At 41.6% G+C, this 23,049-nt stretch overlaps 1 protein-coding gene across 5 annotated transcripts in view; it reads right to left on the reverse strand.

The window, feature by feature from the left end:
- Positions 1-297: 297 nt before the first annotated feature.
- LOC110260316 (CD48 antigen) overlaps positions 298-23,049 on the reverse strand; it is a 28,533-nt gene continuing 5,781 nt past the window's right edge. Inside the window, exons 1-6 of one of the 5 annotated variants that reach the window (XM_085022657.1) lie at positions 13,856-13,991; positions 13,563-13,627; positions 6,548-6,847; positions 5,579-5,689; positions 5,107-5,252; positions 298-2,636 (exon numbers count right to left, since the gene is read on the reverse strand). In XM_085022657.1, coding sequence (XP_084878783.1) covers positions 2,526-2,636; positions 5,107-5,252; positions 5,579-5,689; positions 6,548-6,847; positions 13,563-13,620 — 726 coding nt within the window. In that variant the 5' untranslated portion in view covers positions 13,621-13,627; positions 13,856-13,991 and the 3' untranslated portion in view covers positions 298-2,525. Of the gene's footprint in view, positions 2,637-5,106; positions 5,253-5,578; positions 5,690-6,547; positions 6,848-13,562; positions 13,628-13,855; positions 14,222-23,049 lie in introns of those variants that run through there. The other 4 variants (XR_014844020.1, XM_021089623.2, XM_021089622.2 and 1 more) reach the window with 4 other exon arrangements.

Here is a 23,049-nt window from a genome sequence, read left to right on the forward strand (position 1 = left end):
GCAATAAATGAAATTCAGAACCTGATGTGAACCTGCAGTTTTTTTGCTCTTGATACCAACATCAGTTTCAGCAAAACAAAAACACCCATCACATTAAAGTTGGATGTTTGAATATTATTTTGAATAATCATTGCTTCATTGTTCTGTTGCTTTGTTTTTATTTACTTTATATATGCCTATAGTATAAAAGCTATAAGCACTAGACACTAATACATAGTTTCATGTTTATATGCCTTTAAGTAACATAATAAAAATTAAATCAATACTGAGCAATGAAAATAATTTTCTTAAAAGGAATTTTTTTGCTATAAAGCAAATTTTTATTGAATTATTACAAGAAATGAGGATAAAAGAATATTTTATAAGCATGACACAAATACCAAACTGACCAAGTAAAGCATAAAATAAAAGTACACGAGAACTTCATTTATAAATAATGATGAAAAAAATCCCAAATAAAAATTTTTTTTTTGTCTTTTTTTTGTTGTTGTTGTTGTTGTTGTTGTTGTTGTTGTTGTTGCTATTTCTTGGGCCGCTCCCGCGGCATATGGAGGTTCCCAGGCTAGGGGTTGAATCGGAGCTGTAGCCACCAGCCTACGCCAGAGCCACAGCAACGCGGGATCCAAGCCGCGTCTGCAACCTACACCACAGCTCACGGCAATGCCGGATCATTAACCCACTGAGCAAGGGCAGGGATCGAACCCGCAACCTCATGGTTCCTAGTCGGATTCGTTAACCACTGCGCCACGATGGGAACTCCCCAAATAAAAATATTATCGAACAGTGCACATTAAAAGAATAACACATCAACTGGGATTTATTCCCATAATGCAAGAATAGTTCAATATTAAGACATCTAGTAACATGTTATTAAGATAAAAAAGAAAACTTTATCTACCTTCATAGATGATAAAAAGGAAATAATAGAATTTACTATTTTACTCTCGATAGAACTCTTGAAATAATAGGAATAAATACATACTTTCTTAACATGATACAACAAATATGCCTTAATCAAAAAACAACATCCTGCTTAAAGGAGAAACACTAGAAGCATTTCTATTAAGGTTAAGAACAATACAAGGGTTTTTGTTTTGTTTTTTCTTTTTCCGCCTCACATGAGGCATATAGAGGTTCCCAGGCCAGGGATCCAATCTGAGCTGCAACTATGACCTTTGCCACAGCTGTTACTGGATCCTTAACTCACTGCACCACAGCAGGAACTCCCACAGGATATTCTTTATCATCACTATTACTTAACATGGTGTTGGAGGCATTAGCCAATTCAGTTAGGCAAGAGAAAGGAATGAGGCATAAAAATCAGAAAGAAGGGAGTTCCCGTCATGGCTCAGTGGTAAAGAAACTGACTAGGATTCCTGAGGACTCGGGTTCCATTCCTGGCTTTGCTCAGTGGGTTAAGGATCTGGCATTGCCATGAGCTGTGTTGTAGGTCACAGACATAGCTCGGATCCCACATTCTTGGGGCTGTGGTATAGGCTGGCAGCTGTAGCTCTGATTCAGCCCCTAGCCTGGGAACTTCCATATGCCACAGTTGCAGCCTTAAAAAGACATACACAAAAATAAATTAGAAAGAAGGAAGCAAAAATTATAATCACTCAACTTTTTTTTTTTTACCTCTAAATTCAAAGGGGTCAAGTGATAAAACATTATAAATAGTAGGGAAATTTAATAACATGGTTTAATGTATGTTTTTTATGTACTATTTTAATCAATGAGTTAGAATACATAATGGGAATATGACCCTATTTTAATAACAACCAAACGATGAAACATGATCATTTCAACGAGACAGGTCTTTTGACTGTTGTACTCCATGTATATATTATGTAATAAAAATAAAAGTCTGAATGACTTGAATGTTAGGAACCTGAGATTCTTGCACTTACACTCACACTTACACTTCCTATGCTTAAAACTAAGCCTATTAGACGATGCAGCTCAAAAAACAAATGTTTTCCTTTCCACCTCCGTTTCCATCTCTCCCCTTGCATCACAGCTGGCCTTGAATCTTGTATCTGCAGGCCCCTTGCTTTTTTCACACCCAACATTCATTCTTCTCTCTATTCATGGGTCATGAGCTGGGCTGTGAAATCATGAAGGTCTTCCACCAAAGGCCCTTCCTTCTCAGGGCCCCCAGCACCCTCCCTTGTCCAGGAAATCATGTCTCTCTCCCCTGACCATCCCTATGAGGTCCTCCCTGGACCATGGCTGTTCCCTGATGGGATTAAATGGTCCATAGGTCTGAAGGCTGAAGGGTTTGCTTCTCACACTTGGGTATTTAAGAAGCAGAGTCACCATCCACCATGTGGGATGTGAGAAAATTGTGGTGGGGAACCCAGGGGAGCAGTTCAGGCTGCTCTGTGGTGTCAGTGAGATTGGTCAGAAAGACTTGAGCTCTAGTTCCAGCTCCACCTTATGGGGGGACCTTTGGGGACTTTAACAGGTAAAGGGAGGGACGAGGCGGATCTTTCCAAGGTCCCTTGATGCCACAATGTCTTCGTGGTCTAGGTATCCCTCTGGAGATCTGGGCTTGTCCGAATCTTCTCGTAGACAGTATGGATGGACAAAGTCTGCTCTGGGCCATCTGAGTGGCAGCTGCCCTTCTCTGTGTCTTTCTACAATTCAAGCAGCATTTAAGAATCTCGATTGATTTTTAAGCATTAGAGAGAAGGGTCAGTCAAGCTACGTCTCTTCATGAGCTTCTTGTCCTCAACCAAATGGTTCTGGCTCTCAAGCCTGATAACTCCCCAAAATACAGCTTCAGCGCAGACTTCTCCTTGCACCCTACTAATCTTTGCACATGCTGTCTTCTACCTGGGTTGCTATGTCTCTCTCTCCACTCTAAGACTCTATTTGGCTCACTCCCCCACCTCTTTCAGGGTCTCTCTTCTTGCGAGGTTTCTCCTGACATCCTTAGTTAAAGTAGGACCCTACCATCTCATCTCTCTTTTCTGCTTAATTTTCTCAAGCACCTGTCATCATACAGCACTTCATATTTTGCATATTAATCTGTCATCCTCCCCTCCCTCAACCTAGAATGTATATTCTATGAGGCCAAGGATTGCTCTGGTTTTGTAGACATCTGTAGTCCAAATCAGAACAATTCAATAGACACAGTAGACACTCAACAATATTTGCTGAACAAATTTATAAATCACCCTAACTGCTCTTTTTGCAAAAGTGCTTTGAAAAACTGAAAAGCATCAGATAAATGTAAGGTATCATTGCTATAATCCTAATTTTATGAATGAAGAAACTGAGGCACAAGGAACAAAGTAATTTTAGAGGGTTGATCAATAAATCTATGTCACAAATGAACTTATTTATGAAACAGAAACAGACACACAGACATAGAAAACAAATTTACGGTTATCAAAGGGGAAAGAGGGTGGGGAAGGGATAAATTAGGAGCTTGGGATTAGCAGATACAAAATGCTACTATATATAAAATAGATAAAAAACCAGCTCCTACTGCATAGCACAGAGCACTGTAGTCTATTTTTTTTTCAGTAAAAAAGAATATATAATATATTCTTTATATAATATATAAATATTGGATATATTTATATAATATATTCTTTATAATATATGTATGTGTATCTGAATCACATTGCTGTACCCCAGGAACTAACATTGTAAATTAACTATATGTCAATAAAAAAGTCATTGTTGGAGACAAGCCTCACATCCACTTCTCCAGACCCTTCTTCATGCCACCCCCAGCTCTTTTCTGCATTTAGCTGTCTGTCTCCTTGAAGGGAATTGACTCTTTCCATAGACTGGGGGCTTCCCAAGAGCAGGAACTGAGATGGTAAGGGCTTCAGCACAGGACTGAGTGTCTGAGTCAGATGTTGCCTGATCTTTTTCTCTGTCCCAAAGTCACAAGCTGCTCCCCTCCTGTGCTTCTCTGATAGTGTTATTAGGGCTTGGGTAACAATTAACTATTTCCTGACTCCCCCAAGGCCCAGGTTAGATAGGGACATAAATCGGAAGGGCTGACATGGGAAGTCACAACGTGGCAGGCATCGAGGCAGGTGGGGACGGTGCACAGAACACTATGCTGGGAGTGTCCCTCCCTATTCTGTCTAGTGGTTGTTTGATAAGTCCAAGTGTTCCCTCTGTGCCCCACTTTCCACCACTCTAACCTGCTGGGACTGGACTAGGTCGTGACATTTTGTGGTGCAATGGTCTGGCTTTGTCCCCTCTTTACAGAAGTCAAAGGATGGGAGAGGAGAGGGCCTGGCCACTGGCTACTCCTTGGGCATCCCTACTTGCTTCTCTGCTGCTCAGCCTTTTAGGCCAGTAGTTCTTAAAGGGAGTGTCAGCATGACTTGGGAACTTGTTAGAAATGCAGGTTCTCAGGCCTGCCCTAGACCCATTGAATCAAAAACTCTGGGGGTGGGCCCAGCAACCTTCATCTTTCCAAGCCCTTCAGATGTTCCCAATGGTTTGACAATCATTGCTTCTAGGAAGTCCCTCAAGTGTCCTCTCCTCTTCCAGCTAGTCCTGTCTCCAGGTCTTCTCCCCTGGGCAAATCATTCCATCTGTGGCTGAAGCACCAATTTCCACCTAAGGGCCAGTAGTGGCACGAGATGCTCTCCCAAGGGCATCTCACAAGTGCGGGCAACAAAGCCTTTACCCAAAGAGGTGGTGTTAATGGCAGGCTCTCAGGGAGGTAGGAAGGAGAGGGATACCATGAAGAGAGGAGGAGAAGCATCCTCAGATGCTTGGGTCTGCCCTGGATTCAGGGCCTTCTAGTGTGCCCTACTTTACTTCCTTGGTCTTATATAGATGGCAGGACCTACTGGACACCTGGTCATTTACACTTTGGCCCCTTCTGCTCTGCCATCCCCCGTCATTGGGTAGCAGAGATCTGATGAGGTGTGGACACATGAGTGAGGTAAGCTTCCCATTAGTGAGTTTCCTCCCTCTGCACCACAGCTCCCAACATGTGGGCACCCAGGCACAGCAACCGTCTTCTCCAAAGCAAGGATTGGACCCGAAACCTGATGGAGAGCAGAGCACTCCAGACTTCCCAGGACTCAGTGCCTCTGAGCACATGTCAGTTGATGAAATTAGACCCACCTTATGGTGTCTCAGGAGGCCAATCTCTTCGTAGGCAGGGTCATGGCTGTTGGCCCCTCCAGTCTGAAGATCAGCAGATGTCTCCGTGGGAAGAACCTGAGGAGTTGCTGCTGAGCCTGGCACCACTGGCGGGAAAGTGGACCCAGCTGTATACAACAGATGCTCAATGAGCATGTGTAGGATTGAAGTGACTCCTCATTGGCTCGTGGGGGAGGGCAGCCATGGCTCCTGGGTCATAAGACCATGTCCCAGACCCTTGTCTTGTCCCCACCATCCACCCCCTTCCTTTCTGAGCCTGCATGGAGCTCCCACCCCCAACATTCCTCTACCCCAGCCTTCTACCAGGGATGAGAGGTCAACGAGCCTCCATCTACCCATTGCACTGCCCCGCTCCCTGGGATCTCTTTCATCCACTCCCCTTCCCTGAACCCCCCACACACAGAGCTCCCCTCAGGGTCTACCCAGCACCTGCCTCTCCCAGTATCCATCTTCTTCCTCATCCAGAGCCACACTCCAGCCCCTAGGCTCATCATCAGAACTGTGGGAAGGATGCCCCTCCAAAGCCATTTGCCCTGAAGAAAACCTGGAGTCAAAGACTGGTGTCAGATCTGCCTGCCAGGCCTGTTGGGTAGGCAAGGCAGAGGAGGTGGGACCACCTTGGCTCAGGGGCTGTATCCCAAATGTACCCCCTTGATGCAGCCCCAAGAGGTTTCCTCCTTTCTAGTCTTTCTACACACGAGCCACTGCCTCCTTAATGTTTCTCCTGCCAGGCTTTCTGTCCCATCTCTGCACAGGAATCTCAGAGGCTCCCACCCCTAACCTACCCCATAGAGTTCCTTTATGTAGTCGAGGAATTACCCTAGGCTAATGCGAGAAGTGTGGTAACTGGTCATAGTGACCGCAGGTGTTCAGACTGCATAAAGGAGGGTTGAGATGTGGTTTATGTACTCAGAGGTGGTAACCATCCTTTGAAAGAGCAAATCTGATAATGCAACAAAAAAGGGCAATTATCAGCCCAAACGTGCTATGCATGTCCAGCCCATCCCAGCTGAATCTGGCGGACCCAAATTTTCCAGGGCTGGGGACCGGGGGCTCTGAAGTTCTTCAGTCCTTACTCCTCAAATCCTCTTCCTCCCTTACTTGGATCTAATGTCTAATTCAGCCTCCCAGGCTCCTCAGTGCTGGTGAAGGGTTTGCACATGCTATTCCCACACTGATGTCCTGGATGATGCATTTGTCTCCATATATTGGTCTAGTTTCTGGACTTGAAGGTTTAAAGACTAATACTGAGGGTGTGGCTATTCACCAAGGTGGGGACTTTTTGTTTGCATCCTATAAACTGCCCTAAACTGTTTGCATCTTATAAACTGTCCTCCCAGTCTTGCCCTCCCCATGTCTCTGCCTGCCCATTTCTATTCCCTTCCCAGCAGATGACACTCACCCCTCCGTGGACAGATGCTTTCCAGGTATAAGGTTTCTTTCTTCTCATCCACAGGGTTGCTGACCACACAGGTGAGGCGGCTGTTGAAGTGGCTGAGGGGCAGGCTCAGGCTTAGATTCCTGGAGCTGGGGGATGGCCCCAGTGTCCCGCTCTGCTCTAGCTCCTTGGGGAGCCCCTGGCTCTGCCAGGTCACCATCAGGTTCCCTGTGTTTCCTGGGGTCCCACACTCTAGGCTGATGTGGCACCAGCCTGATGTATTAGATAATGAATGGATCTGAATCTGAGGGTGGGGGATGGGTTCTGGGGTAAGAGGAGACAAGAGAGAAACGGAGCTTCTGAGTTAGAGGCCCACCCAAATATATCACCTCTCTCACTGACGTGATGCAGGTGATGCAGGTCTATTTCCCCACCACCACCCGGTCTAAGGGGTTTGACTCCCAGCCATGAAGTAGATGGTTAAGTCCCTTCTATGCTAAGTCTAGATAACTAAATATCATAATCTATATTATAATTATATAATTATACATATACATGATAATTCTATGTGATAACATATATATCATGGTGTATGTAATAAATAAAACATGGGAGGGGTTGAGAATACACTAGAACATGTTACTGCTCTTGTTTTGTTCAGAGAATGAAAATATATTGATTATCTTCATTTATTTATTTATTTATTTTTCCCTCTTTTTTTTTTTTTTTTTACAGCCATACCTGTAACGTGTAGAAGTTCCCAGGCTAGGGGTGGAATCAGAGCTGGAACTCCCGGCCTACACCACAGCTGCTGGCAATCCTGGATACTTAACCCACTGAGCAAGGCCAGGGATTGAACCTACATCCTCAAAGACACTATGTCAAGTTCTTAACCCATGAGCCACAATGGGAACTGCCATATTTATTATCATTAAATATTGAAGTAAAATGGAAGTTTAGTAACCCGTGGGGTAAAAATACAATGTTGTATAATTTCCAAACTACAAGAGAAGTCTGGATCAAAGAAAATTGTATTAATCAAACAAAAGGAGAGGAAAAAACAAAGAAAAAAGGGATAAATAAAAAACATCAAATAAGATGCCCAGGGTAGGTCCGTACATGCAAAATATTAAAATACATTTGAATGCATTACATCCTCCTATTGACCCAGATCAGCCAAATTAGCTATTTACACTACCTAATGACACAGAAAGATTAAAAAGAAAGAGTTGAAAAACATCAGATGAGCAAAATGTTCAACAAGATGATTGCAGGTGTGGCAATAGTTACTATAGATCAAATAAAATTTGAGATAAAAAACATTGTGTGCCAAATAGAGATATTTTTTTTATTACTATGTACCTAGCAACACAGTTTGCAAAAGTCTAAATCAAATCCACTATTCCTACCTTGGATGGTTTTACTATGGCAGATAGACTTAAATAGCCTAGAGAACAGGATGTAACATAGGTAAACACAGATGTTAATGGCCAGGGGGCCAATCTGGTAGGTAGCTCACTCCATGCTCAGTCCTACTTCCCTCATTGTCCTTGCCTTTGTTTACTGAAGAATCTAGAAAGCTAAATTCTCAATTTCAGTTTCTTACCATTGCATTGCTTCTGACCAATAAAATAGGGAAAATCTGCTGGGTGCGAGAAAGGGTCTCTTTCTAAAAAAGAAAGCCTCAAAACAAGAAGGATTTTCCCCCTGTCTGTATCTCTTTTGCTATTGTATTTATATTTTATTTTATTTTACTTTTTGTCTTTTTAAGGACCACACCTTCGGCATATGGAAGTTCCCAGGCTCGGGGTCTAATCGGAGCTGTAGCCACCTGCCTACGCCACAGCCAGAGCAATGCAGGATCTGAGCCATGCCTGCAACCTACACCACAGCTCAAGGCAACACCGGATCCTTAACCCACTGAGTGATGCCAGGGATGGAATCCACATCCTCATGGATACTATTTGGATTCCTTTCCACTGCACCACAGTGGGAACTCCTACTGTCTTTATTTTAGATTGATGCCTAGAGAAGCAGCCATCTTGGGCCATGAGGCAACAAGCATGATGACAAAAGCCCCTGTGCCAAGGATGGCAGAGCAGAAAGACAGAGGGAGCCTCCTTCCCTGGGGACAATGCTGAGCGGATGGATGAAGGCCAGCAAATGCTATCTGTTGACTTCTTGTTACATGAGAAAAATAAACTGCCATTTGCTTAAGGCTTTAAAAATCAAGTTTAATTCTAATTGCAGTTAAACATATTCCTAATTTAAGGGAAAAGATAACAATAAAAAAGATTTGACCAGCTGAATCAAAGTTGATTTTTAAATTATTATTATTATTAATTTATTTAATTATTGTATTCTTTGGGCCACACCCATGGCATATGGAAGTTGCCAGGCTAGGAGTCTAATCAGAGCTGTAGCCACCAGCCTATGCCACAGCCACAGCAATGCCAGATCTGAACCATGTCTGCGACCAACACAACAGCTCATAACAATGCTGGATCCTTAACCCACTGAGTGAGGCCAGGGATCGAACCTGAGTCTTCATAGATACTAGCCAGATTTGTTACTACTGAACCACTAGGGGAACTCTCTCAAAGTTGATTTTTTGAAAAAGGATCAATCAAAAGAAAAAATAGTGGTGTGTGACTGAAAAATTAAAGCTGTAATTAAATGTCACTAGGAATGAGAACTGGGCATAACTACAGATAAGAGGAGATAGTAAAAATAATAAGGAAGAGGAAGAAACTTATTAATATAATTAAAAGTATTATTATATAGTATATGTATTGTATATAAAATTATAAGGAAGAAAATTATGTGTACAACTCCATGTAAATAAATTTAAAAATATAAATGAAATAATCCTCTTCTAGGAAAGTATAAATGATAAAAATCCTATTAAGAAGAGGGAGAAAACCTGAATATAGCCATAGTCTTAGAAGAATACTAAAACCCAAACGAGATGAAACACACTTACAAATCCATGGGTTAAGCAATTACAAACAGAATTTAAAATTCCTAAATTAAATATTAGCAAATATAAATACACAATACATCATGATCAAGTTGGGTTTATTATAGGAATGCAAGGATAGTATAAATAGGAAATTTATCAATGTAATTTACTGCATTAGCTGATGAAAAGAAAAACATACCTAGCATTTACTGAACAGGTATGTATTTCCAGGCACAGCTCAAAGGGCTTCAAATTAATCCAACTAATCCTCAAAATAACCCTATAAAGTTGCATTGATTTAGGTGTATTAGTAGAGTCACCTAGAGCAGGATTAAAAGATCAGATAGTAAATATTTAGTGTTCTGTGTACCTGAAACAGGACATTTTAAATCAGCTCATAACACATCTCAAAACACAATCATAACACATCTCAAATAAAATGAAATTTTAAGAAAACTCAAATGGAATGTCTATTACAAAGCGTCATGAAGCAGAGACAGGTGTTAGAGAGCATGTACTCTTAGGCATTTAAAGTATTCATTCAGCAAGTGGCTTTCATGGATTTTTATTATGTTCTTTTCAGTAAGTGAAGGAGTATTAATCAGGCTTGACTAATTTTTTTAAAAAGTCCTATAAAACTTAGGTGCAGTTCTGTACATATCCTTTTTAAAAATGTTTAAATGTATTTGGTTAAAGGAATACTTCCTGAATGCACCTATTTGGAGCTGTGTTAAACACTGGGTGGATGCCAATAAGAGTAGGGCATGGGAGTTTCCTTATGGTGCAGTGGGTTAAGGATCTGGCTCTACAGAGCAGTACATCTGTCACTGCAGTGGCTTGGGTCACTGCTGTGGCAAGGGTTTGATCCTGGGAACTTCCACATGTCATGGAAGTGGCCAAAAAAAAGAGAAGGGCATGGACCCTGCTCTCAAGTTGAGAGCAGATGATACGCAAATAACTACTGCAAGGCAGAGAGAAACATGATCCATAAAAGGATCAGGAAAAATAACTTTCAGGCTTCAAAATGGAAATACATATTCATTAGGAATCAGAAAATCTTTACTTAGGACATGGAGACTCTGAAAGCCATGAGGTAATGAGAGAGAGGCTATATTTGAGGAACAAAGTGTTTGGATGGCAAAAAGGCTGGAACAGTGGCACCAAAGGATGGAGGATCTCTAATGCTGGGATGCGAAATTAGTTCTACAGGAGATGGGGAGTGAGCAAGTGTTGCTGGGAGATTCAACATGGGTGCTGGCAGACTCTCAGAAAATGGAAAGCAAAACAAAGGGAAACCAGCTGGTAGCACTTCTACTTTTGCTAGCAACTCCTCGCTTGTTCCAACCTTGTGGTTTTGCCATGATTTGTTTGTTAGTCAAAGCACACTAATCCTGGTTACAGGTGAGGGCATGACACATCTCAAGCCCTGACAATCCAAATATGCTATTTTCCTGGTCGGTAACTCATCTGGGGTGATCTTGTGACCTAAGCCCAACCAGTAAGAGCCCATCCTGGAATTTTCCACATGGGGTGGACCAGGAAACTTCCTTTGCTCTCCGGTTGTATGGAACCCATAGCTGCAGAAGGCTATACTCCCAACCACATAGAGAAGCCCAGGAGAATAACAAGGATAGGAAAGGGAGAAAGAGACCCTGAAAGCAAAGACATAGAGTACTTGGTCCATGACAGACAGGAGAGAGTGCCCATCAACTTTCTGGTTCCTGTGAACATGAAGGTCAGAGGAACTCCTTTATCGATCTTTCTCCTATGTATCTTTACCATGAAAATACCTTTCATTGGCCTAATTTGAGTAGGCTTTCATTTCTTTTTTCTTTTTCTCCCCTTTGTATAGATATATCTATATCATATGGAAGTTCCCAGGCCAGGGGTGGAATCAGAGCTCCAACTGCTGGCCAACGCCACAGCCACAGCTACTCCAGATCTTAGGACACTGAGCAAGGTGCCAGGGATTGAACCCACATCCTCATGGATACTAGTGGGGCTCTTAACTCACTGAGACACAGCAGGAACCCCAAGTCTTCCATTTCTTGCTGCCCAAAGAGATAGGATAAGAATGTACTGACATGATGTTACTCAGGAAGCTAAGGCCAGGTATTTATCGACCAAGAAGGAGAGAGAGAGAAGCTCGGGGATGAGGAGCTGGAGGCAGCTGATGTGTTTTCCATCTTTCACTGACCGGACAATCCAGCTTCAGAGCCAACCCAGTCAATCCAGCCTCCTCTTTCCAATCTCTTCTGTTGGAGTTCCTCATCCCGCCCTTGCTCCCACTAGGTGAGGTGAGCAGAGAATGTGTGGGAGAGGGATATTCCCTGGAGAGCCACCAGCATACGTCAAGAAGGAAATGGGCCAGGTGGTGAGAAGAGGGGTAAAAAATTTGGAACATGGCACATGGGGGAAAGTGTCAGGGAATGAGGCTGAAGAGGCAGCCAAGAACCAAATCCTGTAAGGGCTGGGCTTCTTTTCCTAAGTGCCATTTATCCTGTGGGGGTTGGGGACCAGGAGCATTACTTGGTTTTAAGCAGGGAAATAACAAGAAGAGCACTACACTTTACAGAGATCAAAATATCAGCTTCATGGATTTGCAAGGGAGAAGGAAAGAGGCAGGGAAGCCAGCTTGAAGGCTGCTATGATAACCCAAGTAGAGGTGATGGAGGGTGGAAGCCAAGAGGACCAATGGGAAAGAGATCTGGGAGGTTAGATACCCCAGCCTCTGCTCCCTCCGCTCCTCCTCTCCCTCCCCTCTCTACTGTCTGCCTAGAGTTCCCTGCTTCCTAGGGGATGACAGTATTTGGCTCCTCATTGGCCTGGGAACTCCAAGGGACAGGGGCTGGAGGTCTCCTTTGGTATCTCTGACTTGCGTCTAGGACAGAGCTTTGTCTTAATATCTCTCTGGCTGGTTTTCAGATCTACTGGTTTAAAAGCATTTTACCTAGGTGTTCCTGTCATGGCTCAGTGGAAACAAATCTGACTAGCATCCATGAAGATGCAGGTTGGATACCTGGCCTCGCTCAGTAGGTTAAGGATCCGGTGTTGCCGTGAGCTGTGGTGTAGGTCACAGAGGCAGCTCGGATCTGGCATTGCTTTGGCTGTGGTGTAGGCCAGCAGCTATAGCTCCAATTCGGCCCCTAGCCTGGAACTTCCATATGCCACAGGTGTGACCATAAAAAGGAAAAAGAAAAAAGAAAATAGAAATGAAAGCCTCCTCAAATTAGGTCAGTGAAGAGTGTTTCCATGATAAAGATACATAGGTCTGTAGGAGAAATTGACATATGCCCCAAGTGAGGCCCAAAAGAAAAGGACCAAAAAAAAAAAAAAAAGACTTTTTACCTAATGACTAGTTCTAACGTTCGTTCTCTTCATGTTTTTGTTTTTGTTTTTTGTTTTTGTTTTCTGTCTTTTTGCCTTTTCTAGGGCTGCTCCTGAGGCACATGGAGGTTTCCAGGTCAGGGGTCTAATTGGAGCTGTAGCCGCTGCCCTACACCACAGCCACAGCAATGCGGGATCCGAGCTGAGTCTGTAACCCACACCACAGCTCACAGCAACACTGGATCCTTAACCCACTGAGCTAGGCCAGAGATCGAACCCACAACCTCATGGTCCCTAGTCAGATTCGTTAACCGCTGAGCCACAATGGGAGCTCCTTTGTGTTCTTTCTTCATCTTTTTTGATGTCCAGCTTTGTTGGTTGGTTTTGCCAATTTTTTTTTTTTTTTTTGGTCATTCAAGAATTTCTAAATCAGTTTTTGAACCAACCGATCAAGGACATTTCTGATAGAATGGCCTATTTCTAATATCAACTTTGCAGTAGTTTATAATTGAAAGACAGGGTTTTTTATATTTTGGGGTGGGCTTCTATATTTTTGTATTCCTGGGGGACCTCTCAAGTGATTGTTCTGATAAAACTTTTATGGTTGTCTCTTGTGAGATGTGTAGACTTGCAGCCCATCCTGTATCCCCTACCTTCCCTCTGCCAGCTGTATGTGGGGCCGTAGAGTGGGATGTGGGACTGAATGATGGTCCAGCCCAGGAGAATACAATAGCGGTAGCCAGGCCTTACCATCGTTCTGCTGGAGGTGGATTAACTGGAAAGCGATGAAGCGTAAGCTCTTTTCCATTCCTATTCTAAATTAAATAATGTTAAACAAACACAAGAAATCAGAAGAAATTAAGAAATTGTATCTAATTTTTCCTAAAATGTAATTTTTAAAATTTGGTTTTGTTTTTACATCATTTGAAGAGTTGCAAAAACTCCTAAAAAGGATGATTTTTTTTACATCTGACTTTAGGCTAACTTACTTGAGATCAAGTGGTTTGGGGAATGCCTGCTTGGGGCATGGTCCTATACCTTACCATATAAACAGAGTCTAAAGGTTTCCTCCTGGGATTTTCCTGAGCGGAATTTGATTCTCGCTGTATATAGTCCACTCATTTCCATAGTGAGATTCCTGATGCTCAAGAAAGCCATCTCTGTTAGGCTGAATCTGCACTTGAATTCTTCTTCAAGGTCATACCAATCAGGGTTAAGAGTATTAGGATTCCAGGACACCAGAATCTGAGTTCTCTCATCATCTTCAGAATCCAAATTCCACTCAATCTCTCGGATATTAGGATCCAAAGAGGAGTTCAGTTGCAGCTGAACAGATTCCCCCACAGTCCTCTTCAATGTGCAGGACGAGCTGGGGTCACTGACAGTCTGGGAAGCTGGCGAAGGAATAGCTGAGATTAGAGGGGAAAAAAAAGAAAGAGTAAACATATGCTGTATCCACTGTGTGCTTTCACATTACATGCATCCTACATTTATGAAAGGAGAATTATCTCCATTTTTACAACAAGAAACAAAGCTGCAGAGAACTTGCTTAGGGATTGGTCTTGCCTAGAAGTTGGCCGTTTTGATTCAAGCTCATATCTGTCACATTTTCAGATTCATGTTTCCTCTTGTTGCAGATGTTAAATAGGCCTTGGGTCTAATGTCAGGAAATAGAAACTGAAAATATTGAAGCTAATAAATAATAATACAATTTCCCCCATTTGTCTGCATACACCAGAAGAAATTATTTCAGCTTTCTCTGCTGCCATCATTTTTTCTTCAATCCCCTACACAATGGTTTTTGGACATTACTCTTTTGAAATTGCTCTTGAGTGAATTACTAATAACCCTCTAAAATGAACATATTCATATGTCATTGGTCAATCCCTAGTCTAATGGGCCCATCTTGTGGCATTTGATATGACTATTCCCTCCTTCTTGAAACCCTACTTATTGGATACAACTTTTTACCCCTTTGGGCCCTCAGCACAAATTCATTCAATAAATGTTTAATGAGCTAGGCACCACTGAGATTGCTGGAGACAGAGTGGTGATCAAGCAGACCAGGTCCTTGCTTTCATGAAACTTCCACTCTAACAAGGCAGACTGCCAAAAAAAATCAGGGGAAAACAAATGACTTCAGATATAAGTGCTATTAAAAAAAATTAAAAAGGATGTGGCACAGATTTCATATCTGCTGCCTGAAAACTGAACTTCTCATATTTATGGAATTTTCCACCTTATGAGTCAGAGCCCATCTCCTGCTATAGAAGGTGAGAACTGCAGATATTTTTTCCAGCCACCTTTGCAGCTGAGGCAGCACATAACCTGGGCTCCTCCAATCAGATACAACCACTCAGACTTTCAAACAGAATCTAGTGACATGAAGGGAGGAGGACCACAGTATCTGTGCTATTGACAATAGCAGTCATGGCAGCAGCCGCCTCATTGCCCGAGGCAATGGTGGCAGCAGTTCTGGGGCTAATCAAGGGTCCAGGGTCAGTGGTGTTGGGATGTAGGCTATAGTGTCTGTGTTAGGAGTGATAGACCAGCTTCTACTGGACCTGCTCAGGTGGTACAACTTAAGGTGTGGCTCCTGGATGAGATGTCTCAAAACCTGCTCACCTGGACCCTCAAGCATCTGTGGGCTACCCGATTTCCTCTAATATATATATATATTTGGAGTTCCTGTCATGGCGCAGTGGTTAACGAATCCAACTAGGAACCATGAGGTTGCGGGTCCGATCCCTGGCCTTGCTCAGTGGGTTAAGGATCCAGCGTTGCCGTGAGCTGTGGGGTAAGTTGCAGACGCCGCTCAGATCCCGTGTTGCTGTGGCTCTGGCATAGGCCGGTGGCCACAGCTCCGATTCAACCCCTAGCCTGGGAACTTCCATATGCCATGGGAGCGGCCGAAGAAATGGCAAAAAGACACGCGCATACACACACACACACACACACTATATATATATAGTATATATATATATACACTTAATTAATTAGTTGATTTCTGTTACTTATAATCAAGAACCCTGACTGACACTTGGGATAATGTGATAGAATACTGGTGGTTTGATGGAAGTGTGAGGTGAGCATATTCATTAGGAAAGTCCCCTAGGAGGGTGTGAAAATTAAAGTGAATCTTGAAAGATGGCAAGGCAGAATTAATTATTCCAGGCAGCAGAAAAACATGTGCAAAGTTTCCAGTGCAGAAGTGATCTTAGCTTGCACGTGGGATGAAGGGAGGGCTGTGGTTGGAGTAGAGTGAGTGAAAAAGAAATCTGAAAAGAGAAGACTGAGACAGGAAAGGCTTTGTAGGATGGGTAAAGCAGTTGGAAGGATTTTGAGGGCCGCAGGAAGCTGCCAGATGGTTTCGGACAGAGTAATATCATTTTTATTGATCACTTTAGAATAAATGCTCTGTGCAGAACAGTTTCTAGGAGGGCAAGAAGAGAAAAAGGGATTCCAGTTCAGAGGATTTTATAATAAGTTAAGTGAGAGAAGGATAGTGGTAGGGGAGGAGGAAAAAATGGGGAGATTCAGGGGGAAAAAAATGGAGTTAGAATGATAAAGATTGCTGGTGGACTGGATGCCAGAGAGAAGTAAAAGGAGACTCAAAGATGATTTATAAAAGTTTTTAGTTTAAGCAACTGGGTAGATGGAGGGACATTTATCAAGCTGTAATTGTCGCTAAAGCTTGAGGAGAAGCAGGTTTAGGCAAGAGTAGGCATAATGAGAATTCAGTTTTAGACATGCTAACTTTGGCTTCCAAGAACTGATGTTAAATAAGCCGTAAGATGTGAATCTAAAGCCCAGGGTAGATGTTAAGGCTGGAAATGTGGCCCTCAATGCAATCACGCTATTTGTAAGCATGGGATGAGTTAATATGACATGGGGAGACATGATAGCTAGGGAAGAAAAGAGGGAATAGTACTGACCACCAGAGGATTCTGAGAAATCCGTTGAGAAAGGTGGAGAAGGAGCAGCCAGTGGGAAAAACCAGGTGAGTGCATAGTCAGAAAAGCCAAAGAAGGAAATTGTTTCAAGAAGGAAGCGTGACTTGGAGAAGACTTGTGGTTGCCAAGGGGGAGGTCGAGGGAATGGGATGGACTGGGAAGTTAGGGTTGGTAGATGCAAACTATAACATTTGGAGTAGATAAGCCATGAGATCCTGCTGTATAGCACAGGGAACTATATCAAGTCACTTTCGATGAAGCATGATGGAAGATAATGTGAGAAAAAGAATGCATGTATATGTATGACTGGGTCACTTTGCAGTACAGCAGAAGCTGACAGAACACTATAAAATCAACTATAAAAGAAAAAATAAAAATCTGGGGAAAAAAGAAAAAGAAAGAAGGAAGGGTGGACAATGAGGGCAGCGCTGCTGAGAGGTGAAGTCACACTGCTCTCCAACCATTTTTTCCCTCCTTAGAATTCTTTTGTGTTTCTCCTTCCTTTAGCCCTTACCTTCTTGATATGTATATTTCTCCACTATTATATTAAAATCTTCAAAAGATACCCATCCTGCCCTCTGTCTCCCATTGCTTACCATCATCCCAAGTAAAATGAAAATGCAGAATAGTCATAGCCCACATTCTTTGCTCACTGCACAACCTTGTAACATCCTAACGCCTCTCACTGCAAATCCTCCCAACTTGGAGGTTTCACCGACATAGTCAAGTGTTCTATTTCCAGACATATATTAGATCTTCTCTGAAATTATGACTCCTTTATTTCAAGAATATTTACTTACCACTTAAATCAAAAATTCCCAGTCACATTACCATCAACCCTTGCAGTTTAATGACAATTGTTGTGTGTTTTTTTGCTCACCATTGTTTATTCTTTATCTTTCCCTACTCTTGTGATTAACTTCCTGTTTGACAGACAACTTTTTTGAGGCTTTTCCTCAAATAGGCTCTATTCTCTGGATCCTTACTTAAGTACAAATATGTTCTCTTACCCTGCTAGTAAGTGACATCGAGGCTAAATAGCAAGAATTTGTGGATTGCTACTTCTTTCCTTTAAGTAGCACATAGATGTCTTTTCACTGTCATCAGGTTTCCAGTACTCCATATGAGAAGTTGGATTATTTTTCCTTTCAAAGTATTTTCCCTCTGGAAACTTTCTAAGTTTTTTGTTCTTTTTTGTTATATTTCAAGAATTATACCAGCGTACTCTTAGATGCATGTCTTGTTGTCTTCATTGCAGCGAAATTCTCATACCATTAATACTATAAAGTGTACAATTCAGTGGCGGTTCATGTATTCCTAACATTATGTAACTGCTACCTCTCTCTAGGTCCAAAACATTTTTATCATCCCAGAAAAACACCTTGTACCCATTAAGTTATCACTCTCTCCTCCCTCTCCCTAATCCTGGGGTGATCACTAATCTACTTTCTGCCTGTTCTGGATAGATCTTATAAAAGGACTCGTAGAGATGTAACGTTTTGTGTCTGGCTTCGTTTACTTAACATAGTGTTCTCAAGGTTCACCCAAGTTGTAGTATGTACCAGTATTTTGTCCCTTTTTGTGGCTAAATCTTCCATTGTATGTATACAGCACAATTTGTTTATCCTTTCATTCACTGAGGGACATTTGGGTTGTTTATACCATCTGGCTGCTATGAATAATTCTGTTACAAACATCTGCGTACAAGCATCTGCACGGGCATATGGTTCATCTTTTCTAGGATATATACCTAGGAGTGGAATTTCTGGGTCATATGGTAACTCTAAGTTTAATTTTTTGAGAAACTGCCTGTTTTCCACAGTGGCTACACCAGTTTACATTCCTAGCAACAGCGTACTTGGGGTGCTGTTTACCCACATCTTCACTAGTACCTCTATTTTCCTCCCTCCCATTAAAATCATCCTAGGAGATATGAAGTGGTATCTCACTGTGGGTTTGATTTGCATTTCCTTAACGGCCAATGACATTAAATATCATTTCATGTACTCATTGGTCATTTGTATATCTTCTTTAGAGAAATATCTGTTCAAATCCTTTGCTCATTTAAAAAAATTGTATTGTTTGTCTTTTTGTTGTTGAGTTGTAAGGGTTCTTTATGTATTCTAGATACAGGATCCTTATCAGACATCATTTACAAGCATTTTCTCCTATTCTACAGGATGTCTTTCCACATTTTGATGCACAAAAGTCTTTAATTTTGATGAAGTCCAATTTATCTGTTTTTGTTTTTTGTTGTTCATGTTTTTGATGTCAAATCTAAGAATTCTTTGCCAAATATGAGGTCATGAAGATTTACCCTTATGTTCCTTCTAATTGTTTTGTAGTTGCAATGGGTTGTTGACCCATTTTGAGTTCATTTTTGTATGTGACATCAGTAATGGTCCAACTTTATTCTTTCGCATGGGCTATCCAGTTACACCAGCACCATTTGTTGAAAAGGTTATTCTTTCCTCTCATTGAATAATCTTGACATCTTCAAATAAACTCAAACCTCTATTGCCAATTCATCAATTATCAGTAGATGTTTGGGTTTATTTCTAGACTCTCAATTCTATTCCACCAGTCTATATATCTATCCTTATGCCAGTAGCATACTGTTTCGATTACTGTAGTTCTATAGCAGTTTTTGAGTTGCAAAATGTCTAAGTCCCCCATATAAATTTAAGGATCAGCTTTTCCATTTCTGTCTTGCCTTTGGGGGGTGGGGCATGGAGTGGAATTTCTGAAGTCATAAGGCAACTCTAATGGCATATGGAGTTTCCCAGGCTAAGGGTCCAGCTACAGCTGCCAGTCAACACCACAGCCACAGCAATGCCAGATCTGAGCTGTGTCTGTGACCTACACCACAGCTCATGGCAATGCTGGATCCTTAACCCACTGAGTGAGGTAAGGGATCAAATCCAAATCCCCATGGATCCTAGTTGGGTTCATTAACCACTGAGCCATGAAGGAAACTCCAGGATCAACTTTTCCATTTCTGGGAAAAAAAGGTTATTGGAATTTTAATAGAGATTACCCTGAATCTGTAGATTTATTTGGAGAGTATCGCCATCTTAACAATATGGTCTTATATTCCATGAACATGGGATATGTTTCATTCATTTGGATCTACTTTATGTCAACAATATTTTGTAGTTTTCAGTGTACAAATCTTTCACCTCCTCAACTAAATTGATTAGAGTATTGCCCAAGTTCTCTATGACTTACTGATATTCTGTTCAGATGTTTTATCTGTTATTGAAAATAAGGCATTGAAATCTCCAATTATCATTATAGAACTGTCTATTTTCCCTTCAATTTTGTCAATATTTGCTTCATAAATTGTGGGCTCTGTTGTTTGGCATGTATATTGTATATCTTCTTGATGTCTTGATCTTTTATCAATATCATATGTTCCAATTTATCTCCAATTTTTTTAAATCAATTTTTCCGGTATTAGCCCCAGCTCTCTTTTGGTTGATTTGTGTGGCTCTTTTTCCCTCCTTTCCTTTTCAACATATTTGTTGGCCTACATTAAGTCAGGAAAGTTTAATTTTTTTTAATTTTATTAAACTTTTGAATAGCCAATAAGGTCACGTGTTACAAAATGCAAAAGGCATAGAATGATAAACTGTGAGAATGCTCTCATGCTTCATCTCTTTTCCTTGTAACTTTTCAGAGATATTCTATCCATACACATAGAAAACACAGACATAGTTCCCACAAATTATAATGTACTATGTAATCTTCTCTGAATAGTGCTTTTTTTCCCACTTGATGTTTGAGGTTAACAATTATTTCATAACAGCACATAAAGACCTGACTTAATTTTTTACATGGTCATGTAGAATTCTCCTGAATTGTTACTGATCCTCTTTCCCCACCCGCAATGGATGAATATTTAAGTATTTTCCCTTTTTTTGCCTTTTAATATGTTATAATATTTTTCCTAATTTGTGACATTTTCCTTAACTTTGTATAGTCATTTTTTGCCATGAGGAAATTTTAATTTTCATATTGTCAAATCTATCAATCTTTTCTGTTTGCAGAAGCTTTTGATTATTTGTGTGCTTCTCTTTATCACACTTGAGACCTTCTACCCTTGGTTATTAAATTGTTCCATTTTTTTTTCTTTTTTACTGCCACACCTGTAGCATATGGAAATTCCCAGGCTAGGGGTTGAATCAGAGCTGCAGCTGCTGGCCTATGCCACAGCTGCAGCAATGCCAGATCCGAGCCACATCTGTGACTACACTACAGCTTGCAGTAACACTGATCCTTAATACACTGAGTGAGGCCAGGGATAGAACCCACATCCTCACATAGAAAACATCGAGTTCTTAACCCACTGAGCCAAAATAGGAACTCCAATCCCATGATTTTTCTCACTATTTTGTATAAATCTTTTTGTGTGATGTAGTTTTATTGTGGTAAAATATATATAACATAAAATGTATGCAGTTCAGTGGCTTAAGTATATTCACAATGTTGTGCAACTATCACTATTATCCATTTCCAGATTCATTCAAACTTTTGGTCCTTGTGGAATTTATTTTGGTATGAGGTATGTGCTATTAATACAATATTTTTTCCTCCTGATGGCTAGCCAGTTGTCTCAAAATAATTTATTGTATCTTTGTATCTTTCTTGGACTTATACATTATGTGCTGACACTCTGCTGCTTTAACAACTGTAGTTTTATGATATGTTTTAGTATCTGAAAGACCCATTCCTCAATTATGATTATTTTTCAGAATGTTTCTGAATATTCTTGCCTCATGTTTTTCTATGTAAAATATTTGCTTATCTGGATTTTTTTTTTTTTTTTTTTTTTTTTTTTTGCCTTTTCTAGGGCCACTCCCGCGGCATATGGAGGTTCCCAGGCTAGGGGTCTAATCAGAGCTATAGCTGCTGGTCTACACCACAGCCATAGCAACACGGGATCCGAGCCACATCTGCAACCTACACCACAGCTCACGGCAACGTCGGATCCTTAACCCACTGAGTGAGGCCAAGGATCGAACCCACAACCTCATGGTTCCTAGTCAGATTCATTAACCACTGTGCCATGATGGGAACTCCTGGATTTTTTTTTTAAAAAAATTGTTGATAATTTTTTTACTAGGATCATATTTAATTTGTAGATTAACTTCAGGATAATTGATTTCTTTACAATTTAATTTTACTATTGGGGAATATGTCATGTTTTTCTATTTGTTCAAGAATTATTTTATGTATATATATTTGGTCTTTGTTCACCACTCCTGGAACATAGCTCCTAAAACCTTTGCAAATTCTTACGAGGGCACTCCAGAGGCGTTATAACATTATATTTTGTTCCCAGTTCCTGATATAGCTCCAGAGCAATAAAGGTGAAATGACAACAAGACTTTTTCTATCACAGCTGAAATATAATGTTTAAGAGGTGACTTTTGGAAAGCTCCTTCAGATGGGGGCTGGTTGCCAGGAGATAGCAGGTTGAAACTTTCAGTTTCACACACTGTCATCTTAAGAGGGGGCTAGAGACTGAGTTTAATCACAAATGCTTAGTGCTTTAGTCAATTCTGCCCATGTAATGGCGTCTCTCTAAACCCAAAAGGACTGGATTAGGCGAGCTCTGGTTTGGAGAACCCAAGCAGGTGCTAGGAGGGTTGCACACGCAGAGAGGGCATGCAAGCTCTGCACCCCTTCCCACATACCTGGCCCCGTGCACCTGCCCATCTGGCTGTTCATGAGTTACATTTTTTGTAATAAGCCAGTTATCTAGCAAGTAAATTGATTTCCCATAGTTCTGGGAACTGCTCTAGCAAATTAAACAAGCCTGACAAGAAGGTCATGGGAACCTCTGATTTATGTCCAGTCTGTCAGAAGCACAGCTTACAACCTGCACTTGTGACTAGAATCTGAAGTTGGGGAAGAATAAGGGGCTGAACACTTTACCTATGGGATCAGACACAAACTGCAGGTAGATACTGTTAAAATTGAGTTAAGGGAGTTCCCATCGTGGCGCAGTGGTTAACAAATCCAACTAGGAACCATGAGGTTGCGGGTTCGGTCTCTGCCCTTGCTCAGTGGGTTGACGATCCGGCGTTGCCGTGAGCTGTGGTGTAGGTTGCAGACGAGGCTCGGATCCCGCGTTGCTGTGGCTCTGGTGTTGGCCAGTGGCTACAGCTCCGATTCGACCCCTAGCCTGGGAACCTCCATATGCCGCGGGAGTGGCCCAAAGAAATAGCAAAAAGACGAAAAAAAAAAAAGAGTTAAATTGTGGGATACCCAGCTGGTAT

The sequence above is a fragment of the Sus scrofa genome, chromosome 4, assembly GCF_054392235.1.
Source record: "Sus scrofa isolate SSC_HxYL_T2T_F1_AM1 chromosome 4, Sscrofa_HxYL_maternal_Yorkshire_Landrace_v2.0, whole genome shotgun sequence".
Lineage (NCBI taxonomy): Eukaryota > Metazoa > Chordata > Mammalia > Artiodactyla > Suidae > Sus > Sus scrofa.